This window comes from Culex quinquefasciatus, chromosome 2 (assembly GCF_015732765.1).
Source record: "Culex quinquefasciatus strain JHB chromosome 2, VPISU_Cqui_1.0_pri_paternal, whole genome shotgun sequence".
In the NCBI taxonomy this organism is placed as follows: domain Eukaryota; kingdom Metazoa; phylum Arthropoda; class Insecta; order Diptera; family Culicidae; genus Culex; species Culex quinquefasciatus.
In genome coordinates this window covers 52,759,170-52,785,172 of record NC_051862.1, presented here as the reverse complement: position 1 = coordinate 52,785,172, position 26,003 = coordinate 52,759,170, and the positions used below count along the sequence as shown (strand labels likewise).

The following is a 26,003-nucleotide window of genomic DNA, read 5'->3' as shown; positions in this document are numbered from 1 at the left end:
TGCCTTAATCCAGTTAAAAGTGTACACTGAAAGCCCGACCATGTTAATTTTAAGAACATTTGCTAAAAATGCTGCTTATTAAAATAACTGTGGCTTTTTGGTGAAAGTAAACCCCAAAATGGTAGAATGTACCGAATGTACCATGCTTCCACAAAATTGCATGGTAGCAATTACGAATTCATTATCATTCTTTCTATATTGGAGGGTTGAAATTACCATACCGCTCTCGACATAGTAAAACTGACTGCGTTAATCAGTTAATCCAAGCACGGAATGTTTTTAGCAAAAATACGTCGGTGCGTATTCTCAATTTAACCCTACAATATGGTAGCAACTACCATGGTTGGGTTTTCAGTGTACCTTTCCCAAAACAAGCCCACCAGCAGCACGCAGCCACGAAACCTTCAGCAAGCCCCACCCCTGCAGAAACGTCACGCCAGGCATCAAATTTTCGGCTGCGGTCGTCGTCGTCATTGCCCCGTCGTCCGCGCACTTGTCAATTTTCAATCCGCGGAGGAGCATCATCATCGTCGCCGTCGTGTTTTTCAGTGATTTTTTCGCCAAGTCGTTTCCCGAGACCCCGTTGCAAGAGGCCAGGTCACCTGCGGTACTTCCCCGTGTTTGAGATACGTGTGGATTACGTGGTGTGCTTTTCGAACGGAGGTCCCTCGGATTTAAAAAGGGTCACAGCTAGAACTCAGCTTTAGGTAAGAGGCGATTCGTTGACCGGATCGGAAATAAAGGCGTTTCACGTCATTAGCAAGTGTACCTGCGTACGTACAAGGGTGTGTGTGTGCAGGTACATACGTCGACGGAAAAAGAGGGTGTAAAATGTGTGCAGGTGTGTGTGTCGGAACCGACGAAGAGACAGGTTCTAAACTGGTGAACTGGAGGCTACCTGGAAGGAAGAGGAAGATCAGGAAAACAACGACAGTTCCTACAACACCCACATACCACGGAACTGGAGCCACGCCGGAGTTTTCTGTTAAATCAAACCATACGGATTACGGCGAAATCGATGTTCGGGTAAGTTCAAATTTTTACTCGCTTTGCTTTCCAAGTAATGGCTGAAATGCTACAATATGGTAGGTTTAAATTAAGATGTTTTGTTGATAGTCTAATTGGTTCCTCATGAAAATGAATTGTATTAACGGGAGGTAATTAACAAATAACATGTCTAGACATTTAACAATAAATATGTTAATCAGGTTGATTAAGATGACCTGTTAGAAATCTGATAAAATGCTTGTTTAATCTTTCATATGAATTCTCAATCTTCTAATATTAAAAAAATAATTTACCCGGGCAGACGGTAATAACAAAAATCATGCCATTTCAATAACAAATACTGTTAAAATAACAGAAATTGTTATGGAATCTTCTTGAAAAATCCAACAGGGTATAATAACAGTTTATGTTATTATAACAAAATTTGTTATTGGTCTGATATTGGTTGAAATCCAAAACAACTTTGGAATAACATTTCTTGTTATGGAAGAATATCTCCAAATGTTATTGGGATGATCGGATTAGTTGTTAAAATAACAAAAAATAATAACAAAGATTTGTTCGAAGAATAACTAAAAATGTTATTAGTCTGTTATTACAATAACAATCCAATAACAAAAAAAATCATAACGACTAATAACAAATCTTGTTATCAATAACATATAATGTTATTAGCCTAGTATTTTCAAATAACAAAAAATGTTATTCCCAAGTTATTTCCGTCTGCTCGGGTAATTAAATCAAGTTTGTTTTGAATCCCGTAGAAAATTCCAAGCTCTACAGCGACCCCTAATCCTTAGCCGATTTAGCTCATAACTAGCTAAGCCACTCACATTTCTTGAAAACTTAAAATTAGTGTTTTTATGTTTTTTTTTTTGTAATTTCCTTCTTTTGGGTCAATTGATCTCCACTCTCCAGCATGCCTAAAACCTATGTTAAGTCAGGTCGTTAAGTCATTTTAGGTGTAGTTGGACTCGCAATCCAAAGGTCGTCAGTTCGAATCCCGGGTTGGAAGTTTCCTTGAAAAAAAGAGGTTGGGTGCCCGCCCCATCCAAGCCATCGGGCGCCCAGTTTCGGGTAGAAATCTTGGCATTGAGACCACCAAGACATGTGAGTTTGCAGAGCGAACGGTTTCGTTTATATTTTATCGAATGAAATCAGCAAAATTAATTTTGTTGCTAAATCAAATATCTAAATTTTAAATATTTAGAAACCCCTATTTTTTGGCTAAAGTACGCAGCCAGTTTGACGCCCGTATCACAAACACTGCTTGGTTATCGCACACCCCTGCGTTTGACAGCTCTCAAATGTCAAATTTCTCGATGCCGTAATACATTGTTGCCAAATTAACGGTTGTGATAGCAAAAACGTTTCGATTTTAGTTGGACAAGTTTTGCAGATTTTTTGGGCTAGAATTACCATTTCCAGAGTTTTTTTTAAGTCCTATGAGTTATTAAGTTTCATATGTTTATAGGACCTTTTAAAAAATATTTGAAAATTTAATCTTTGGTCTCTTTGTTTAGTCCGTTAGTCCAATGAATAAGCCAAATGTGATGAAAGAAAATTTTGATTAAAGAAAATATTTTTCAAGCTGCTGGAAAATTAATTTGGAATTTCTCATTAATTTAAATTTGCATACAATTATGGTTAGTACAAATATTAAAATAAAAAAAAAATGTCAACCTCTCTTCATAATCGACCCAAAAAATTGGGGGCAAATGATGAAATTCAAATCACTTAAAAAAATTAAAAAGAAATGCAATTGTAATAAGCTGAAATCAATTTAAAATGCATTCCCCTGCGTTGCTTTTGGAAAAACACTTTTCTCAGAAATCTTAAAAAAAATCGTGCGCGGTGAGGAGTCGTCCGAGAACAAAAATCCTATTACTAAATAATTGTAGGTATAAATGCGCTCTTTCGATTGAATTTTGGTCCGAAACCCGGAACTCAAAGTGTGATTTTTGAGCGCTCTTTTTCTGAAATACTTGAGCGCTCTTAAAAATTTGTGTCTTCCATCATTGGAAAACCGCTCGTAAAACCCACAATTTTTATATTTCTGATTTGTAGCCATGGGGTCGGAGACGAACATTTTATTTTTCGATTCACAATTTTCGACCAATAAATGTGGTCAAAGCCATTTTTAGAAGTATTTTTTGGACTATTTTACAGATAACACTATCAAATCAAAAGAATTCAGTTTCAAACAAAAAGCCATTCGAAAACATGCGCCATAAACTTCTTATACCCAAAATTTGAAGCTTTTCCAAAATGTATTTCCAGAGATGTACCCATATTAGTATTTTCGTCTTATTTTTACCCTATTTTTTTCTATTAAATTTTTGGTTTTATACAGAATCATATACTGAACATCAAATTCGAAGTCCCGGCACGTTCTCGCTCGAAAGATCGACAAGTCGTCAATTCGAGGCATAAACGCCAGCACATTTACGCTTGCGCGTTTTACGCTGCGCGTGAAAGTGTTCTTTTTGGCTTCTCATAATAGATCGACAGAGTGCAATAGCGATACATATTTTTTTAAGTTAATCATAGTTTAATATTAAATACTGAGTACCCTTTATATTTTTCTAATAATGTCAATCCAATTTGTTTTTCTTAATTAAATTTTAATACTTTGCGACCCATAATGTACCTCTGAAATTAAAAAAAATGGTATTCGAGGTTAAGCCTAACAATATTCGAAGCTTTAGGTTCTCACTGGGTAGTATCATTTTGTTTCAGAAAAATTAATTGCACTAATATATTTGTCGGAGTTTCATCAATTTGTAAGAAAGGCTCTATTTCACCTCTGGTGATATTAAATCGGGTTTTTCATTCGTATGTTGCTCGGTTTTATTTTATTTATTTTTCCAGCCGATTGTGCCATAAATAACGCTGACCTACACAAATTGACAAAAATGACTGCGCAGGCTCAACTCGAGGGGAAACTTGAAGTTTGAGCTCCCGTGCACTTTTCAATAATGTTTAGACAGGACCGGATGGTTTTTCTAAAAGGTTTGTATGGAGAATTAGGCCGGTTCGTCGCTCTTGCATACAGTCAAAAATTGCATGCAATATGTAGGAGCACCGAACAGCACTCATCTCCAAACTTCATGTTGACCTTGCGCAGAAATTGTGTTGGTCGGTGTAATCTCACACATGATTTTTTTTTTTAATGAGACCTGCGTCACCTGCCGTGATTTTTTCCTCAACAACCCCTAAAACTTTTGGTTGCCTTTTAGAAACGAGCCAAAGGGTGTCACCCAGTTCTAGTAAAACAATGTAAATTAGTCAATGTGAGTTTACCTAAACTTAACATCCACTGACTTGATCAATGTTTGGAAAAAATGAGTTTTACTGAAGATGCACACCAAACTTTTTTTCACTGAAATTCAGTAAAGTTTCAATTTCAATTGAATGTTCGTCAACTTAATTGATATTTTCATTTCGACAGATGATTAACTGAATTTTCAGTAAAACGGTTGTCTAAAAATACTGAAATTTCAGCAAACAAAATGTCAGTTTCTTTTGCTGAAAATTCAGTAAAATCTCTTGTCAGTTTGGCAGATGGTATGCTGAAGATTCCGCAACCGTTGCTGTTTTTTTAAGTTATCATGATAAGATTTTTATGCAATTTTATTTCAAACCTTAAAAAACGACTGATTAGCATCGAGGCATTTGTTTTTTATATGTTTCCTACCTTTCTAAAAGTTGATTGTCACTCGGCAGTGTCCAAACAGATAGTCGTAAGTGTCATTTCAGTTTGACAGATTTATTGCCGATTTGCTGTATTCGGATTTTTCAGCAATAATTTGGTTTCATTGTTCAATTTCAGTAGAAGTAAAGATTACTGAATCGCATTCAGTTATTTATTTTGCTAAAATTACATTCCAAAATTTGACGTGTGCAATTTGCTGTGGATAAGCCCTGACTACAGACTTTTCCTCACCCACCTCCTCCAGCTACAGATCTCCCTCAACTGACATTTCTGCTGGCATCCCTTCCTCGCATCCAAACCGACGTGGCAGAGTGGCAGGGCACGAGCGAGACAGCCAACCTGGCCATCGTCGTCGTCGTTTCGCCACCGCCGCCGCCGCAGCCACACCCTTTCTCGCTCACTCCACCGCAAAAGCCAACTCAGCCTCAGCAGCAGCAGCAGAAGGCAGAAGCAGCCCGTGAGAAGGAAAAAAAGTCCGCCGCCATCTTGACGTGTGTGTTCAAAGTTCGGTCGTGTCGTCGCGCTGTGGTCCTGGTTTTTTCGCCGTCATTCCCTCTTCCGGTGGCCAATCCGTGGTGTCAACTCGGGGTCAGTAGCAGCCGGAGCTTGTGGACGTTGCGTGTGGGTCTGTGTGTGTTTGCGTACGAGGGGGATTCCGGGAGTGGTCCGTGTTGAAAATCCACTGTGCGGCACTTTTTCCCAGAGAGAAAGAGAAAAAGTCTTCGGAGGAGGACGTTCCACGACGACAGTGTTCCGGATTTTGGGGGACTGCAGAGCAGAGGCTGGTGCGCGCGGTGTGGCCGTGAATGAATCTGGCCAGCAGAGGCAGAAAGCTGCGATTTTTCCGGCGCAAGAAGAAAAGCCTTGTAAGTGAGCGAGTTATGTCCACTTTCTTGGCCGAGGGGGGAGGGGTACCGGAACCGGGGCACGTCGGCAAATTTTCTGGTGCAGTCAGAAGACTTGGAAGTTCTCCAGCTGAAAATCGTGAATTCTTGTTAGAGAAAAAGATTCAGGGGATTATCCCATTTCCGAGGAACCCCGTAGGGATGGCTCCGGTTACCCGTGTGTGCGGTCAGTGAATCATCGCGCCGTAGTCATCGTCATCATTTCACCGCTACTCTAGACAGGGTGGGACGAAAGAGGAGAGAGGGAGGAGAAAAGCAAGAAAGGGGAACTGGGGCAAAAGCCTCGTCATCGCTTCTTGCCCCGTTGTTGCTGTGAGAGGGAGGGGGGGGCTCCTCCCCTAGTTCGTCCAGTAGCAGTTCGGTGGTGGCAGTGATGCCAGAGGCCACGGATGAAGCAAACGTTGCAGTTTTGTGGAGGCTTTGGGCGCTGTGGGGAAAGATGGCCCCCGTGGAATGCCTTCCAGGTTGTGCCGGTCGGTTGCAATGAAACTACCAGAACGTCGTAATTAAATCCGCGCTGGAGAGATAACGAACAACCTCACAACTTTGAGAAAGTTATGAATCACTGCGTAGTAAAACTAGTTTAGCACGAAACGTAGCCTGAATTTCATCAAAGCGTCGAATTATGCTTAAATAAGATGTTTCTGATCAGAAATGAAGGCATAACATGGTTTAACTTTGTGTATTTTTTTTGCAAGTTCAGTTATGCTGTGACATAAATGGAGTGGCGTTGAATAACGTAGTTCATGTCAGTTTAGTTCATATCGAGAAGTACAAGAAATTAAATGATGGATTTGATAAATCGACGGTAACATTTCAAAAGGCATCATGTACATTTTGACACTTTCTGGGTTATTGTATATTCTGAAAGTACTTCTAATAAGCTACCTCTCCACCAAAAATGAGCAAAAGTTACTTCAGTGATGTCTGTTTAATCATGATTTTGAATAAAGTAACATAAACAAAATCTCTGCCATCAGCAGTCCCTGTTTATATAGCCCTGTCAACCTGTCAAACTAAAGGCTACATAAACCTCGTGATGATAAAAAAGCAACATGAAAAAGCGCCATGTACATTCGGCGAAGAAAAACGAGTCATAGCAAAGCGCCCCCCTCAGTGACAGCAGGGTGATATCGACGTTGGTGATTTCAAAAGAAGTTATGTTTGTTTTTCTCAAATAAAATTACGGAAATAATGTTTTATTGAATCTGGATGATCAAGTATCAACAAAAGCAACGTTTGTCATCGTTCGTTATCATTAGAACATCTTATTTTGCTTTTATATAAAAATGGATGCTCAACATTCAAATGCGTTTTTCTCAAAACGCATGGTTTGTACATGATGCTTTTTGAAATGTTGGCATCGAAATGCTGTGTTTGGGAAGTTCAATGTCAGTAGAAAGTCATGCATTCTAGGGGGCTATTCATAAAGCACTTGGACACTTTTTTGGAAATAAAAAATGTATAAAACGTGGACAATTCCCAAAAAATCATAGAAAATTCTTAATTGAACATAATGATTTGATTTTCCATTCATATAGAAGCTTTTTGTGATCATTCGATATATGTATCGACCGACTGCTAATGTTACGTTTTATATCAAGTTTGACATGTTAAGGATGTAAACAAGCTTTGGTTCTCTCCAGGAGTACATTTTTTTCACAAAATAATTACTTCAAACCCAGAAACCAGTGAAAATCAAGCTTAGTAATGGTTTATAAATGGTAACTTTTTTTCAAAATATCAGTTAAATTGTGGTGTTCTACAATTGTGGAACTAGGTGTCCGAAAGCTTGATTGTTGAGGCAATCGTAAACCTCAAAAATAAAATAAGTTGCAAAAAAATTACACACATGTTGAAAAAAGAAAACAAAATTCATCTATCATATATTTTTTGAAAATTTTTTGGACATACTTTTGCAAAATTACTTTATGTTCATGAAATATTTTAAAATCGCAAAAATAATGCCATTAACTTGAAAGAGTCAAAATTATAAAAAATAAAGTTGTTGAGCCACAGATGGCAATAATGCTTTAAAGAAATTCTAAATAAGTAATTTTTTTTTCAAAAATGTATCTTTTTGAAAGCAGTTTTATCCCGGCACCCGATTTTAACAGCCTCCGAAATTCTAGCGCAAAGGATGCACTTTTTAGTCTCTTAGGGTGGATTTTCATAACTCCTGAATTATTGTTCTTGAATTCATGTTACCGGTTCAAATTTTACAAGAATTATTTTTCAATCATTTTCAAAGTTTTATCTACGAAATAATGCAGAAATGTGTTTGCTTACATGAATAAAAGTGACTGACATCAATTTTTCATCAATTCTTATTGAATTATTAAAAAAACTGATGTTAAAAATTCAAGGTGAGCGCGACAACAATTGAATTGATGTCGAGCAACAATTCAATTCTTGTCGAACAAGAATTCAATTCTTGTCGAGCAAGAATGAATTTATAGCTAACAACAATTCGTGGTATAACCTGATTTGACAGATATTTGTGTACATTTTTGTTATTTTGCGATTTTTTACGGCTGTTTGATACAGGTCGCCGGAGTGGAATCGCTTCGCCAGCCGGGTAAAGCAACAAAGGCAGGTTCTGCTCGCATCTTGGTACGGATCGTGTTGCTGCGGGTCGTCTACTATCGGTTCCAGAAGAGCCACGAGACGGGATAACTAGCGATTTGATAAAAAAGGAAAAATAGGTCGAATAGAGCGGCTGCCGTGGCGGAGAAGGATCCGGCGGTTTTGATCATGAATTGAATGATTTTATTTCTCAAGTCAAGCCAATTCCGTACAATTCAAGTTTCTTCTCACTAGACTAGTTCTCGTAATTGTCGGTTCCTCAAAAAGGTCAGTGCAACCGTTGGATTGGCACAAGGTTCTTTTTTTTTGGAAATCGGCAATTTATTTTTCCCGAACGACGGATGAAACAGTTCCGGTAGTACTTTCTCCCACTTTGCTGGAGGATGGGACTTGATAAGATGTGTCACCCTTCTTGGGGTGACACCCGAGCTGAAGGGGTGACACCTGACTCGAACGAAGAAAAAAAATATAATTGACCTAAAATATTATCATAACAAATCATCAAATATCAAGCTAATATATATCATATTTCCTAAACAATAAAGAGTTAAATTTTCTGGAACATTGATTTAAAATAGGGGTGACACCCAAAAGTAACATTCTTAAATTTCAAAATTCTTAAATTCTTAAATTCTTAAATGCGTTCTAATATTCGTCCTCATGAGGCTGTTCTGGATTTAAAATTGTATTTATTGAATACAACATTATTCAAACGTTTGTGATTTTTGTGTTCCGGACCCAGGGAGACGACTTTTTCAACTGGACTAAGCTAACGACCTACACAGCAAATTCTGATGTTCGTTTTCAGTTAATATTTACTGAAAACTGCACTACTGAAATTTTCAGTTAGTTTTTCGCTGAACTTCAGTTAAAATTTGTATGGAGCTGTCAAAGTTTGCTGAAATTTCAGCAAGTTTTCATTTACTGAACAGTTCAGTAGTGCAGATTTCAGTAAATTTAACTGAATTCAGTAATGAGAAATTGGTGTGTAACCCACTAGTTTAGACCGGGGTTCACATTTCTGGAGTTTTTTTTAAAAGGTCCAATAAACCAAATTTTCATTTTTTGCTTTTTGGGTGTTTTTGAATACCCCTGACTCAAGGCGGTTCAAAAAACACACAAAAAGCAAAAATTTAAAATTTGGTTTATTGGACCTTTTCAAAAAAAAACTCCAGATTTACACTCAACCCCCGGTGGTTGGTCACTTTTTCGTTTGACACTTTTTTAGTTTGTACCCCGTTGGTTGGTCAAAGTCAAACTAAAAAGTGACGAACTGTCACTTTTTACACGGCGCTCACACACACTATCTAAACAAACGTTCAGTAGTGTGTGTGAACTCCGTGTAAAAGGGGTGTCAAACTAAAAAGTGACCCCGTTCGTTTGACAACAGTTGGTGTCAAACCATCGGGGTTTGAGTGTACATCCAGGCCGACGGAAGGCCACCGCGATTTTTAATATGCTTGATTGACCAAAGGAGAATGGGCAAATTTGTATGGGAGCTGGTCCAAGGATGTACACGAACGGGACCAACTTTTTTCGAAAGATCTCGCCGAGACATGAAAAAAAGTCTTCTGGACCAACTCTCTAAACCCCGGGGTTCAAAAGTTATAAGTTGTTGAAGTTTGAGCATTTTGGGTTAAAATGTACAAAAACGTATTTTGCTATTTCTTAAATCATTCATAAAATCTCTGTTTCATTATAGATTTCGATTTTCTTTACTTCATTCGACGCGTATCAGCAAAAACTATGAGTTCTGATATGTCTTAGCATGATTGAAACATGATTTCTCTTGTTTTTATCCGTTTGAACCGTTTGTGCAAGAGGCATCCCATAGAAACAAGTCGAAACTTCAAGGTTTTGATACCGGATCCGACCCAAACTGCTTCAGTGAGTATGGAAGGCTTCAGTGCAATGTTGTAACAACTTATTGGGATGGTCTGAGTCATCCGAGAACTGCTTGGAGTTAAGACCGGTGATTCTACCGCCGTAACAAGCAAGATGTCGGCGGTTTTTGACCACTGATCATACCCGCATGGCTTCAGTGAGTATGGTAGACTACTATGCTGATGTGTTGGAGTGTCCTGGGTTCTCCTAGGACTCCCTGGAGTTAAGATCTGTGGGTCGACCGGTTTTGACAACGGAACATACCCGCATAGCTTCAATGAGTGTGGTAGACTACTTTGCTAATGTGTTAGGATGTCCTGGGTCATCCAAGGACTCCCTGGAGTTATGATCTGTAGGTCTACGGCTGTTACAAGGACTCCCTAGAATGGTCCAGAACATCCCAACATAACAGCAATACAGTCTGCCATACTCACTGAATCTTTGCGGTTATGATGCGCGGTTAAAAATCATCGACCTTTTTCTTGTTACAGTGACCCAAATATCTAAACTCCAGGAGTCCTAGGATGACCAAAGACATCCCAACACATTAACAAAGCAGTCTACCATACTCACTGAAGCCATGCGGGTATGATCCGTGGTCAAAACCGGCAACATCTTGCTTGTTACGGCGGTAGAATCACCGGTCTTAACTCCAAGGAGTTCTCGGATGACTCAGACCATCCCAATAAGTTGTTACAACATTGCACTGAAGCCTTCCATACTCACTGAAGCAGTTTGGGTCGTATCCGGTATCAAAACCTTGAAGTTTCGACTTGTTTCTATGGGATGCCTCTTGCACAAACGGTTCAAACGGATAAAAACAAGAGAAATCATGTTTCAATCATGCTAAGACATATCAGAACTCATAGTTTTGCTGATACGCGTCGAATGAAGTAAAGAAAATCGAAATCTATAATGAAACAGAGATTTTATGAATGATTTAAGAAATAGCAAAAATACGTTTTTGTACATTTTAACCCAAAATGCTCAAACTTCAACAACTTGTAACTTTTGAACCCCGGGGTTTAGAGAGTTGGTCCAGAAGACTTTTTTTCATGTCTCGGCGAGATCATTCGAAAAAAGTTGGTCCCGTTCGTGTACATCCTTGGACCAAATTTGCCCATTCTCCTTTGTCCTGCACAAGAATCGAAGTGAACTAATGACCGAAACTGATCGATACCGCAATCCGACATGGTGCAAATCTGCCTTTTCTTTTAATTTTTACTCGCTGGCAAAAATGAGTTGGAGGTTCCCAATCGTTTCATATTCCTGCAAAAACAATTTTAACTGAGATTGATGGTTCCGCAAACATCAGTCGTACAGTTTTTACCATCTGATTTTGACAGAAGGGCCACGTTCACTCATTCATTTTGCGCGAACGCAACCCCCAATTTGGCTGCTTTGCCATAAAATTGCATGCACATTGCACCGGTTCGGAACCGGTTTGACAAGAGTTAAACAGCAAGAAACAAGAATTCAGGAGTTATGAAAATGGACCCTTAAAACATAAATGTTAAAAAACAAAATCAATTATATAAACTGCACACACAAAATACCACATCAAAACTGGGTATGTCCTCGCATCCTTCCTTCCCTGTAGATTCTGTGAAATGTGGTCCATTCAGCGTATACTCTCTGTGGTAAACACAACGCAGTAGGGCTGGCCGCTTTAATTTTTGTGTTACATTTTCGGGTGTTCTCGGATCTACTGAAATTAACAATTATTGACAAGACAAGAGATTGGGGCGTAATCTAATCACAAGACTTTCCAGCAGGCTTTAATCGGACTGGCTGCGTTTGTGTTGGATTAGATTAGATATTTAAACATAAATTTAAAGAAAATCAGGAAAATGATTTTGCCCAAGATAAATACCAAATCGATCAAAATATTGTGGTTTGATTGTTCAGAATATTCCAAAGTTACTGTTTACATTTTGGTTCCAATTCATCAAGCAGAATTGGATCCTTAAATTATGCTTACAATGGTAGTTTTATTGTTCACAACAGTAAAGCTTATTTTTCTGAGTACAATGACCCTTTGTACAATAGCGAAGAATTTAAAACGGATTTTCAATTAAATTTTGAAAAGTCAAAGAGTATTGTCTGAAATCAACCCTGAATCAACAAACGATTCTAAATATCGCAATTGAGCTGACCTAGCACACATACAGGTAACCAGATACCCGCGTGCGTAATCCAAAGTTTACTCAAAGTGCAAGTTCTAATTCGATTTATCGCATCGACGAGCATCGACCCAAATTTTATTTATCACCTGCGTTCCCGGTGTCGTAGCACGCGATTTCCATGCGTAAAGCTTAACTATAAACAGCGAAAATCGATTTGTGTATGGTCGGGTGCTGAAAACATGAACCTAACCTCTCTTCCTACTATTTCTGGTCGCAGCCGTGTGACTCTTTCCTTTGAGTTCTCTCAAAGCAAAGTGATAAGATTGGAAGCTCCAAATCACATGGTACCCACAGTCGATGTTTTGGGGTTCATTAATCGTACCGCGCACCACCGTGTGGAGGAAGTTGAGATAACGAAAATAGACGAACCGTACTCTATTTGGCGAGTGGGGTTCTAGAGAAGGGGAGGCGAATGACGTCGGTGAACAGCAGCGATAATGGTCACGAATTAGACGGGGGGAAACTGGGAACAATTAATAACGTAAAACAAAAGTTAACTTAATTAAGTTGGTTTGGGAGCGATGTTGTTGCTTTTGCAACAGTTGGAACGATAATGAACCGCTGACTAGAGGGAAGAAGGAAAAATGATGTCGGCATTCTTCAAGGGGGTTTCTTAGTTGTATCATAAACTGAAGCTACGAGTTGATAACATCTTTCCAATTGATCTAATTTGAGCATTCTTTCTCTGTTTCTGTTCCAGGTTCACCAATAGAACATTGCTCGTCAAAGCTGACACCACCAAACTGTCGATAAATAATTGAAAGTCGTCCGACACACACAAACAAACACCCACTTTCGCTGCTCTCGTTGGCAAATTGTCACCGTCGTCATCTGAGACATCAAACTTCACGCTTCTTTTCCATCCTCCCTCCCCCCCCCCTAGGTTGTAGTTGTACACACGAGGAACGTGCGTACGCGTGTGTGTGTGTGTGTGCTGCGTGCGTGTGCGTTCGGCGGGAATCCTTCCAATTTTACATTTTAAGACTCAACTCAGCAAACTAGCAAACGACGAGTGTATAGAGTAGTAGACGCCGCACACGATGGGGAACGTATTCGCGAATCTGTTCAAAGGGCTGTTCGGCAAGAAGGAGATGAGAATACTGATGGTCGGATTGGACGCCGCCGGTAAAACCACAATCCTGTATAAACTAAAATTAGGAGAAATTGTTACAACGATTCCTACGATTGGTGAGCGCTTCCTGTCCGGCTTAGTGAATCTAACAACTAATCCTAATTTCTTCCCCTCGAAAAGGTTTCAACGTGGAGACTGTAGAATACAAAAACATTAGTTTTACCGTATGGGACGTGGGCGGTCAGGACAAGATCCGACCCCTGTGGAGGCATTACTTCCAGAACACACAAGTAAGATTCGTAGCGGCAACGCAAGCTTCAATGATCCTAATCAACCTTTGTTTTCCAGGGACTGATCTTTGTCGTGGACAGCAACGATCGGGAACGTATCGGCGAGGCCCGGGAAGAACTGATGCGAATGCTGGCGGAGGATGAGCTCAGAGATGCCGTTCTACTTATATTCGCGAACAAGCAGGTGAGTGACTTTGGATATCAGGAAAAAATGCGTTTCCCCATTGCCGACTTCAGGATCGAGTACTTCGACGAATCTATCATAATGGCGCCATCGCACTGGGGCTGGATCGGCTGAAAGTGATCGAAAGGAGACTTTTTACAATACGGTCTTGAATGTTCTACAATCACAATGTCAATGCACGGAAGCTGGAGAAAAATAAGCTATAATGCAATAACACCTGACTGACGCTAAGATCGAGAATGCTAAGAAGTAACTGTTCCACAGGCAGCTCATCGACGTCGTCGAAGGGCTTAGCGATAGTGTAATGGTCGTGAGAATCCGAATCCGAACTTATCAAAAGAAGCGTACCAATTGGTGATGTAAAACAGTTCTTGAATTTCGACGAATTGCTCTACAAACACAATTGCAATGCACGAAAGCTGGAGATAAATAAGCTATAATGCAACAAAACGTGACTGACACTAACATCGAGAATGTTACGAAATAAGTGTTCCAGAAGCAGCCGACAGACGACATAAAAGTGCTTGACGATAGTGTTATGGTCGTAAAAATCCGAAATTTGTCGAATTTCTACGGATTGTTCTACTATCATAATGTCAACGCACGGAAGCTGGAGAAAAATAAGCTGTGATGCCATAACACCTGAAGTCGCCGTTCCAGAAGCAGTTGATCGACGACAAAGAAGTGCTTTACGATAACGTTATGGTCGTGAGATTCCGAATCCGAACTTATCAAAAGAAGGATACCATTTGTCGATGTAGAAACACTTCACGAATTTCGTCAGATTGTTCTTCAATCACAATGTCAATGCACCGAAGCTGCATAATGCAATGCAACCTGACTGGATTTCGACGGGTTGTTCTACAGGAATGTTTTAACACCTGACTAACAATACTAAAGGTTATGGGCCCAGATCACGAAGATTGAGAGAAGGTTTTCTGGAGAAATTTTCCCTGCAAGATGCAAGCAGAAGAGCATGAGCATGAGCATGAGAGAGTTCCCTGCAAGATGCAAGCAGAAGAGACAATTTAGTTGCCGGATAGAGCCAATTTCGGGAACTGGAAGTTCCGGATGGAAGTCCTCCTGGAGGCGAAAGGTTTGCTGGATTGCGTGGCAGAACCTCTGGACTTAGCAGCCTGAACGACGAGGATAGTGTGATGGTCGTGAGTGTCCGAATCCGAATTATTCAAAAAAGGTGTCAATAGGGGCATGTTACAATAACTCAAGTACAAAGTACTCAAGTGGTCTACCATTATCAAGTTACCGCACATCAAGTAGACCGCCATGGAGTATGTAAGGTAACTTGTATCTGAAGTCTGTGATTGGGAAACGCAACACATTGATTCATTATCTACCGTTAAGTATTTTCACAACGAGCACATGTTAATTTCACCACCATTGTCTAGGATCTACCAAATGCGATGAACGCCGCCGAAATCACCGACAAGCTGGGCCTGCACTCGCTGCGGAACCGCAACTGGTACATTCAGGCGACCTGCGCAACCAGCGGCGACGGTCTGTACGAGGGTCTTGACTGGCTGTCCAACCAGCTGAAGAACGCCAACCGCTAAGCTTGACGCGACACGTCGGATGGTGATGATTGTGTGTAGCGAGAGAGAGAGAGCAAGCTAGAGAGATAGGGAGGACGGTCGCAGGTTTTTTTCGACTTTCGTTCTAGCAAGGGGGGAGAGGGGCATGCAGCAGAGCAAATCCGGATAGAAGCAAGCATCAACAACAACTGATACAACAAAAGAGTAAACAATAGAGAGCGAGAGATCCACAGATACATATTAAGCAAAAATAGGGGAAAGAAGCAGCGGTAGGGAAAGTATGCAAATGAAAGGAAACCAACAAATAAAACCAACTCCCTCTTAAGAAAGCTAAGAAAATAAACAAAAAAACACTAATAAGCAGAAGCCAGCCAGGTGACCCGTGTGTGTGGATGATTATATTAAATTGAAAAGAATAATATAAAGTAATATAATGATTAAAATAAAGGAAAACACACAGACAACAAAAAAAAAAAACACAGAAGCTGATGCGTATTAAATAATTTAGCATGTGAGGAAAAATAAAAATAAGCTAAGCTGTGCAAGAATTATGGATACAAGTGAGAGCTGAAATAAAGTGGGCGGAAGGCGAAAATGAAGAAAAAACAAAAAACATGTGCTTATTATTACTGATTGTGTGTGCTACAGAAAAAGCGCTAAAGTTTGTGTGACCGCCCAATTCTCCTCCTGTCCTGATTAGTTGTACACACCGCAAAACTCTCAGATTAGTCGCAGTTTGTTTGCGTTTTTTCTTGCGTTTAGTTGCGTCCACTTTTTGGCTGCTGCTGCTGCTCCTGGCTCGAGAGCTTTTCTACGCGATTTTGTTTTCTCGTTTTCGCCTTTTTCGACCTTTTCCGTGGCTGTGCTCGCAATTGTTTTCGGACTGACAGTAAGTGGAAAGCAGAGCAGAGTTTCGCGCATCGTGCAAGAAAGAAAACTTAAAGGCAATGAAAAGGGACTCTTGGTTAAATTTTGCTTCGTTTCGCCTTATCCAGGATTTAAATAGTTGAGGACATATATTAAATAGCTCTAATTGAGAGAAGTTTTTTTTATTTATTTACGCTCCTTTCTCGTAGTACTCGATTAATGGCTAGTACGCATACACACTTACAGTTATTAAGAGGAAATAAACATTCGCATACGGACTAAGAACTTCAAAAGTGACCAGAGAGAAGAGAAGGCGTTTTCAGTTTCTTTGATTTAAACTATCATTTGTTCGAATTTCCAACGCGTGCGCGCGAAAAAGAACGAGTGTAAAATGCAAGTAAACCCAACTTTCGGAACGCGTCTGTGAATGTTGCGGCTTTAGCAGTGGGAGACAGATCGCAATCCTTGGACAGAACAACAACACACACACACAGTCACACCACAGTTTCATACACCTCACACACATCCCCTCAAATCACACTCAGTAAGGCGCAAGTGCAACCGGATGTTGGAAAAAAGTAACGCAGCAAAACAGCAAGTAAGAATAAACAGAAGAAACCAATAAAAGACGCTACCGACGTGAATGGATTGAGGGAGGAAAAAAAAACCCGCAAGGAATCGTAACATTACCTAAAACACAGAAGCAAAAAAAAAAAAACTACAACACGCAGCAAAAATATCCTGGAAGTGACATCCGCAAAACAACATTCATTCAGAAAATCAGTTTAAGGAAGAAAGTAAAAACAAAAAGGAAACAGCTACAAGTGTAACAGTTACGTTTAATTAAGATGAATAAAACACTATATATAGAAAAACAAACCCAGTGGCATGTTTTACTGGTTGAGAATCGAAGGGCACGTGATCACGCGCAGGTGAGTCCAATCTGGCACGATTGCAGAATCATTGAACCTTGTAAGTATGGGTGAAATAAGAGCAGTGTTTAAATCTCGGTCTGGAGCAGATAATGGAGCGCACACATTTGCCAAAACAGTTTGGAAGTGACCGAATCGCGCCACGTTTTGTGCAGATTCCTGCCCCAAAGCTCAATTGATTGATAACCTCCGTGGCAGGTTTGATGGGAGCAGAACAAATAAAAAATCATTGCTTGAAAGATGATTCAATTTATGGTCTGCTAGAAACCTTCGGTAGGGACCATCCATAAACCACGTGGACACTTTTTTGGGAATCTTGTACCCCCGTGGACAATTGTCCACACAAAAAAACTTTTGTATGGATCATGGACAATCGCCATACTCCCCCCCCCCCCAAAGAGTCCACGTGGTTTATGGATGGTCCCGTAACGGAACATGCGAAAAAAAATGTCTGAAGATCAAATTCAATTTCAGCGATCCCAAATTAGTCAGATGCGCATAGTAGTCTAGAATTGATTCAAATAGTCCCAATTTTGAGATGTTTTTGAAAATGTGTCCACTTGCACCAAAACGACTTGCGATCATATACTGTCTGCTGGAAATTGTCTCTGTTTCCTTACGCAGCAAGGTCCAGAGAATTAATCGGCTAACATGTTTGCTTCCTTTCCCTTATAACTACTTTTCATCGGAGCTAACTCTTGATGGAATCTATCCCCTGTTCGCTGCTCACAGCACCGGAATAAAAATTAGATGGGAAGCAGTTAGCATTTTTCCACCAACTCAGCATTATTATCTACTTTATGGTTTCCCAACAAATTTTCACAGACCGGCTTGAAACAGTTCCACGCCCTTAGCTCCTCGGCGTTCAGCTGGCTCGGAAACGTCTCGTCCTTCATCTGCAGTTTTTGTAGCCCGACGAAAACTCCCTTCTATATTTTTGCCACAGACAGCTTTCGGAACATCTGCTTTAAATAAGTAAATCCTAGTCCAGTTCGATCCAGAGCTTTAACAAAATGTTTCATCAACCCAAGTTTGATTTGCAGCGGTGGAAGCAATACCCTGTGAGAGGATCAACTATAGGAGTTTGGATCACTTTTTTGTGACCCAGTATCAAACCTTTCCTCAGGAACTTGCTTTCAGCGAACCGTGGCAGGCGTAGTATCCGATGCCCAAACTCGTACCGCGACTTCCAGACCAACTACTGGTACTTACGATTGATTACCGGTTTCGGATAGGCTAAAAAAGGATGTCTTTATTCCAACAGTACTGTAGCCCAAAATTCATCTCTGTTTGGAACTCTCTGTTCGACACCTGTTCGAATGTATTCGTAAATCCAAAAAGAAAATGGGAGAGTGTTAAGATTTCCGGTGTAGCTCACTTTGACTCCAAAATAAGTTCGCCCTAATCTAATATAATTCAGTTCAAATAACAAACTGTGTTCTTGCCTCAATTCAAATATTTACTTTTAAACTCTAAACACCTTTTCTTTTTGTCCAATTCGCAAGTGATACAATCATATTTCTAAGTAAGTTCAGCATCAACACTTCCCGTGCTCCTAATCCTTATTCCTCTCCCGGTGAATGGTGGAGATGGGAGCGGCCGGCAATGGATGGCTTTCATGGTGCTACCTGTCCTGTTCTGGTACAATTGGTTTGAATTCCCTCTAATCAATTTCTAAGCAGCCGGAGCTGGACAATTATCACACATACATGACGAAATCCAGTCTGCAACCCGCTAAGATCACTATCTCCATGCGAATGCGAATTCGCAAGTGATACAATCATATTTCGTAAACCGTAAATAAAAAAATAAATAAAAATAAAATGAAATAAAAAGCCATACTCTCAATGCATTTGAATGTCATTTGAATGCAAAAAGTGTTTTAAAATGCACTTTACACTAATTCAGTTGTTTTGCAATCATTAGTCTTCAAAAAATGTAAGATTTGACAAAAACAAAAATTTCAACGAAAAAAAAAAAATCCTTTTTGCGATACTAAAGATCGAAAATTTTCAACAATTCAAAAGATTTTTAAATCAAACCAAACATGATAAAAAATATTCTGAACGCAAGGGAATGCATTTTAAATTGATTTCAGCTGATTGCACTTAAATTTCCATTGAAATTTTGAAGTTTTTTGAAGGGTGTATCCCATTTGGCATAAAGCCATTTGGCATAATGCCGTTTGGCATAACGCCGTTTGGCATAATGCCGTTTGGCATAATGGACGTTTGGCATAACGGTCATTTGGCATAATGGCCATTTGGCATAATGGTCATTTGGCATAATGATATTAAATTTTCAAAATTATTTCAATTCCATAGACTGGGATCAATCGGCACTACAGTTTGAATGAGGACAGCAGTTTTTAGTACATTTTAAAGCTTGACATTTAGAAAACGATGCACTTTTTGAATGTTACAGAATTTATAACACTTCTTCAGTTCTTCAGGCAGCTTGCTTGCCCACTGAGAATTTTGGCTAGAGCCTTGAGTCGATCTGGTTCGAGATCGAGCCCGAATCGAGTCGAGGCTCAAGCAAAATTCTCAGTGGGTGGTTACATGAGAGTATCCTGCCTCAATATTTTCTGCAGTAGCAGCAAGTGCTGGCCGAAGAGCTTAAAGAAAATGTTGAAGTTTTCAGCGGTGGTGTTATAAAATCTGTAACATTCTTAATATTTGACGGATCTTGTCGCACTCTTCGGTTCCCAATAATCATTAAGGGACTAAAAACTCAAAACCAAAACGCACCGATTGTAAGGGTTTAAATCCCATTTAAATTTCAAAGTCAAAGCGCCAGGTCCTGTCACAATCAATCAAGCTCATATTTGGGATTCGGGCTTAGTGAATCCAGCGAATCATGACTTGAAATGAACGCAAAATTCGCTCACATCCTACCAACATATACTCATTCATATTACAGGGTGAATATTAATTGAATATTTTATCAGCAAGTGGCGCTACTTCCATTCAAATATACACAAAACTGAGATTTTTATTTGAAATGTTAACACGAATGTAAAGCATTCCACTTTGTCATATACGTAGAAACATATTCACCGTCTTCAGCTTTGGATCTAACCCAAAAAACCTGCGGGTCATTTTTTTCTGAACTCAACTGCTGACTCAAGGTTTATATTTCCTTTAAAGAAGGGGACACTTTGTAGACTTGTGACAACAGCTGATAAAAGTTGAATTTCCTTCTAAAGTTGATTTTTTTTTCATTAAAAAAGAAATAATGCGCTTCAGCGGTGGTCACAACTCAAGCGAGTTTTCCCTTCCTTTAAAAATATTCACCTATATCAGCAGTCAAGGAGTTTTCCCTTCTTTAAAGAAGGGAAAATTCAACTTGTATCAGCAGTCAAGAGATTTTTCCCTTCTTTAAAGAAGGGAAAATTTAACTCATGTTAGTAGTTATCTCAAATCAAAGAAAGCTTTCACTTCTTAAAGAAAGGTAAATTCAACTTGTGTCAGCAGTCAAGAGAATTTACCCTTCTTGATTAGAGAGAAAATTCAAACATATAGGGACAATTCAACTCGTGTTAGTGGTAATCACAAGTAAAGATAATTTTCCATAATTTAAAGAAGGAAAAACTCAACTTGTGTCAGTAGTCATCACAAGTCAGTGAGTTTTTTTTCCTTCTTCAAATAATGGAAAATTCTCTTTACTTGTGATAACTAATAACATGAGTTGAATTATCTCTATATGTTTGAATTTTCTCTCCATTAGAGAAGGGAAAATTTTCTTGACTTGTGATAACTGCTGACACAAGTTGAATTTACCTATTTTCAAAGAAGTAAAAACTTTCTTTGATTTGAGATAACTACTAACATGAGTTGAATTTTCCCTTCTTTAATGAAGGGAAAACTCTCTTGACTGCTGATATGGGTGAATATTTTTTGAAAAGAAGGGAAAACTCGCTTGAGCTGTTGTAGTGAATGAGTGTGGCAGAGAAGAGAGAGAGTGAGAAAAGAGAGCGTTCATGTAGCGTAAGAGAGAGCAGGTCAGTCGAGAGAGAAGTTGAGAAAGTGTGCGTGAGAAAACGAGAAATAAATCAGTCGTGTGTTTTGCTTGGGCTTGAAAGGACGCGTCTATTATTTGTATCCGAAATATTTGGAATTCGCTGGAAAAATCGGGTGAAAGTCACGACAATGGCGCAGAAAATGCTCCCATCGCGAGTGAGTAATGTAATTAGTGCAGATTTAGTGAATCTTTGTGATTAAAAAGGTTGCGTTCGCGAGAAATGTTTGCCGTGCGGCTAAAGGCAGCCGCCATGATGGCGTCGGTGTTTTCTTGGAGTGGCAGCCGGGTTGAAAAATATATCTGACGTCTGTGACCTTGGTGGTAGCAGAAAGGTCGCAACCGAACTGTGTTGTGGAGAATGACAGAGTGGCGGTCTTTCTTTCTTGTGCTATGTTTGAGTGTTTTTGTTTTGTTGAAAATTTACAGTAGCCCCTGAAAGAAAAAAAAAGTGAAAAGAGAAAAAATGCCATCTGTCTGGAAGCGTTTTCCCCGCTAAGGTAAGACGAACAAGCTAGTGATGAATGTGGGCCGGTTTTTTTACGAAGTCTTTTATAGTAAACACTCTACTGTCGCACCGATGGCGGGCTAATGTTGGACGAAATTTTCTATTTTTGTAGTTCTGGTGCTGGAACTGAAGTTGTGTAGAATTAATACTTTTCTTGCAGACTGATATTGTTTCACAACAAGATTAAAGTTTGATATGATTTTATCATGGAAAAATATGTAAATTTTCGTTCTGCTTTATGTAGTGTTATTGCATAATGCTTGGAATGCTTCTAGTGAGAGTCCCGGATTGGCCCGGGGGTAGAGCGTGATTTTTGATGGTTTTGAGATTGAATCCTCTGTGAGGGTATTATTGGATTTTGTGAGCTTGAGTCCGCTGAGAGGGTAGAGCGTGATCATAAAAACTTTGAGCTTGAGTCCCCTGTGAGGGTAGAGCGCGATTTTTTTAAGTTTTGAGCTTGAGTCCCCTGAGAGGGTAGAGCGTGATTGCTGGAGTTTTGAGCTTGAGTCCCCTGAGAGGATAGAGCGTGATCATAAAAACTTTGAGCTTGAGTCCCCTGTGAGGGTAGAGCGAGATTATTGGATTTTGTGAGCTTGAGTCCCCTGAGAGGGTAGAGCGTGATTATAGAAATTTTGAGCTTGAGTCCCCTGTGAGGGTAGAGCGAGATTATTGGATTTTGTGAGCTTGAGTCCCCTGAGAGGGTAGAGCGTGATTATAGAAATTTTGAGCTTGAGTCCCCTGTGAGGGTAGAGCGTGATTATTGGATTTTGTGAGCTTGAGTCCCCTGAGAGGGTAGAGCGTGATTATTGGATTTTGTGAGCTTGAGTCCCCTGAGAGGGTAGAGCGTGATTATAGAAATTTTGAGCATGAGTCCCCTGTGAGGCTAGAGCGTGATTGGTGGAGTTTTGAGCTTGAGTCCCCCGAGAGGGTAGAGCGTGATTGCTGGAGTTTTGAGCTTGAGTCCCCTGAGAGGATAGAGCGAGATTATTGGATTTTGTGAGCTTGAGTCCCCTGAGAGGGTAGAGCGTATTTTTTGAGTTTGTGAGCTTGAGTCCCCTGTGAGGGTAGAGCGTGATTATTGGAGTTTTGAGCTTGAGTCCCCTGTGAGGGTAGAGCGTGATTATTGGATTTTGTGAGCTTGAGTCCCCTGAGAGGGTAGAGCGTGATTATAGAAATTTTGAGCTTGAGTCCCCTGAGAGGATAGAGCGAGATTATTGGATTTTGTGAGCTTGAGTCCCCTGAGAGGGTAGAGCGTGATTATAGAAATTTTGAGCTTGAGTCCCCTGTGAGGGTAGAGCGTGATTATTGGATTTTGTGAGCTTGAGTCCCCTGAGAGGGTAGAGCGTGATTATAGAAATTTTGAGCTTGAGTCCCCTGAGAGGGTAGAGCGTGATTATTGGATTTTGTGAGCTTGAGTCCCCTGTGAGGGTAGAGCGTGATTATTGGATTTTGTGAGCTTGAGTCCCCTGAGAGGGTAGAGCGTGATTATAGAAATTTTGAGCTTGAGTCCCCTGAGAGGGTAGAGCGTGATTATTGGATTTTGTGAGCTTGAGTCCCCTGAGAGGGTAGAGCGTGATTATTGGATTTTGTGAGCTTGAGTCCCCTGAGAGGGTAGAGCGTGATTATTGGATTTTGTGGGCTTGAGTCCCCTGTGAGGCTAGAGCGTGATTGGTGGAGTTTTGAGCTTGAGTCCCCCGAGAGGGTAGAGCGTGATTGCTGGAGTTTTGAGCTTGAGTCCCCTGTGAGGGTAGAGCGAGATTATTGGATTTTGTGAGCTTGGGTCTCGTGGCGCAGGGGTAGCGGCTTCGGCTGCCGATCCCGATGATGGTATGAGACGCGGGTTCGATTCCCGCCTTATCCACTGAGCTTCTATCGGATGGTGAAGTAAAACGTCGGTCCCGGTTTCTCCTGTCTCGTCAGAGGCGCTGGAGCAGAAATCCCACGTTAGAGGAAGGCCATGCCCCGGGGGGCGTAGTGCCAATAGTTTCGTTTCGTTTTTTCGAGCTTGAGTCCCCTGAGAGGGTAGAGCGTGATTATAGAAATTTTGAGCTTGAGTCCCCTGTGAGGGTAGAGCGTGATTATTGGATTATGTGAGCTTGAGTCCCCTGAGAGGGTAGAGCGTGATTATAGAAATTTTGAGCTTGAGTCCCCTGAGAGGGTAGAGCGTGATTATTGGATTTTGTGAGCTTGAGTCCCCTGAGAGGGTAGAGCGTGATTATTGGATTTTGTGAGCTTGAGTCCCCTGAGAGGGTAGAGCGTGATTATAGAAATTTTGAGCATGAGTCCCCTGTGAGGCTAGAGCGTGATTGGTGGAGTTTTGAGCTTGAGTCCCCCGAGAGGGTAGAGCGTGATTGCTGGAGTTTTGAGCTTGAGTCCCCTGAGAGGATAGAGCGTGATCATAAAAACTTTGAGCTTGAGTCCCCTGTGAGGGTAGAGCGTATTTTTTGAGTTTGTGAGCTTGAGTCCCCTGTGAGGGTAGAGCGTGATTATTGGAGTTTTGAGCTTGAGTCCCCTGTGAGGGTAGAGCGTGATTATTGGATTTTGTGAGCTTGAGTCCCCTGAGAGGGTAGAGCGTGATTATAGAAATTTTGAGCTTGAGTCCCCTGTGAGGGTAGAGCGTGATTTTTTTTAAATTTTGAGCTTGAGTCCCCTGAGAGGGTAGAGCGTGATTGCTGGAGTTTTGAGCTAGAGTCCCCTGAGAGGATAGAGCGTGATCATAAAAACTTTGAGCTTGAGTCCCCTGTGAGGGTAAAGCGTGATTATTGGATTTTGTGAGCTTGAGTCCCTTGTGAGGTTAGAGCGTGATTATTGGATTTTGTGAGCTTGAGTCCCCTGAGAGGGTAGAGCGTGATCATAAAAAACTTTGAGCTTGAGTCCCCTGTGAGGGTAGAGCGTGATTATTGGATTTTGTGAGCTTGAGTCCCCTGTGAGGGTAGATCGTGATTATTGGATTTTGTGAGCTTGAGTCCCCTGAGAGGGTGGAGCTTGAATATAGAAATTTTGAGCTTGAGTCCCCTGTGAGGGTAGAGCGTGATTTTTTTAAGTTTTGAGCTTGAGTACCCTGTGAGGGTAGAGCGTGATCATAAAAACTTTGAGCTTGAGTCCCCTGTGAGGGTAGATCGTGATTATTGGATTTTGTGAGCTTGAGTCCCCTGAGAGGGTAGAGCGTGATTATTGGATTTTGTGAGCTTGAGTCCCCTGAGAGGGTGGAGCTTGAATATAGAAATTTTGAGCTTGAGTCCCCTGTGAGGGTAGAGCGTGATTTTTTAAAGTTTTGAGCTTGAGTACCCTGTGAGGGTAGAGCGTGATCATAAAAACTTTGAGCTTGAGTCCCCTGTGAGGGTAGATCGTGATTATTGGATTTTGTGAGCTTGAGTCCCCTGAGAGGGTAGAGCGTGATCATAAAAACTTTGAGCTGGAGTCCCCTGTGAGGGTAGAGCGTGATTATAGAAATTTTGAGCTTGAGTCCCCTGAGAGGGTAGAGCGTGATTATTGGATTTTGTGAGCTTGAGTCCCCTGAGAGGGTAGAGCGTGATTATTGGATTTTGTGAGCTTGAGTCCCCTGAGAGGGTGGAGCTTGAATATAGAAATTTTGAGCTTGAGTCCCCTGTGAGGGTAGAGCGTGATTTTTTTAAGTTTTGAGCTTGAGTACCCTGTGAGGGTAGAGCGTGATCATAAAAACTTTGAGCTTGAGTCCCCTGTGAGGGTAGAGCGTGATTATTGGATTTTGTGACCTTGAGTCCCCTGTGAGGGTAGAGCGTGATTTTTTTTTATGTTTTGAGCTTGAGTCCCCTGAGAGGGTAGAGCGTGATCATAAAAATTTGAGCTTGAGTCCCCTGTAAGGGTAGAGCGTGATTATTGGATTTTGTGAGCTTGAGTCCCCTGTGAGGGTAGAGCGTGATTTTTTTTTCAAGTTTTGAGCTTGAGTCTCCTGTGAGGGTAGAGCGTGGATTCCGAATGTTTCAGTTGGAACCTAGTAGATGAATCGTTGAGCTTGAGTTTCCTGCGAGGGTAGAAAATGGAAGATGATTTTTTTAGCTTGAGTCCCCTGTGAGGGTAGAGCCTGGAAGATGATTTTTTTTTTAACTTAAGTTCCCTGTGAGGGTAGAGCGTAATTGCTGGAGTTTTGAGCTTGAGTCCCCTGAGAGGGTAGAGCGTGATTATAGAAACTTTGAGTTTGAGTCCCCTGCGAGGGTATAAAATGGAAGATGATTTTTTTTAGCTTGAGTTCCTATGAGGGTAGAGCGTGGATATTGAATGTTTCAGCTTGAGTCCTCTGCGAGGGTAGAGCCTGGA

At 40.7% G+C, this 26,003-nt stretch overlaps 1 protein-coding gene across 4 annotated transcripts; it reads left to right on the top strand.

Annotated features, from left to right (window-relative positions):
* Nucleotides 1-489: 489 nt before the first annotated feature.
* Nucleotides 490-17,126, top strand: LOC6035685 (ADP-ribosylation factor 1). 4 transcript variants are annotated; one of them, XM_001845767.2, is made up of 5 exons: nt 490-707; nt 13,168-13,472; nt 13,537-13,646; nt 13,705-13,830; nt 15,237-17,126. In XM_001845767.2, the coding sequence occupies exons 2-5, from the start codon at nt 13,325-13,327 to the stop codon at nt 15,399-15,401; spliced, it is 549 nt and encodes a 182-aa protein (XP_001845819.1). In that variant the 5' UTR covers nt 490-707; nt 13,168-13,324; the 3' UTR covers nt 15,402-17,126. The 4 variants fall into 4 exon arrangements, with proteins under 4 accessions (XP_001845819.1, XP_038108583.1, XP_038108584.1 ...); XM_038252655.1 differs by lacking the exon at nt 490-707 and adding an exon at nt 5,162-5,311 and having other exon boundaries at nt 12,985-13,472; XM_038252656.1 differs by lacking the exon at nt 490-707 and adding an exon at nt 5,165-5,311.
* Nucleotides 17,127-26,003: the final 8,877 nt, after the last annotated feature.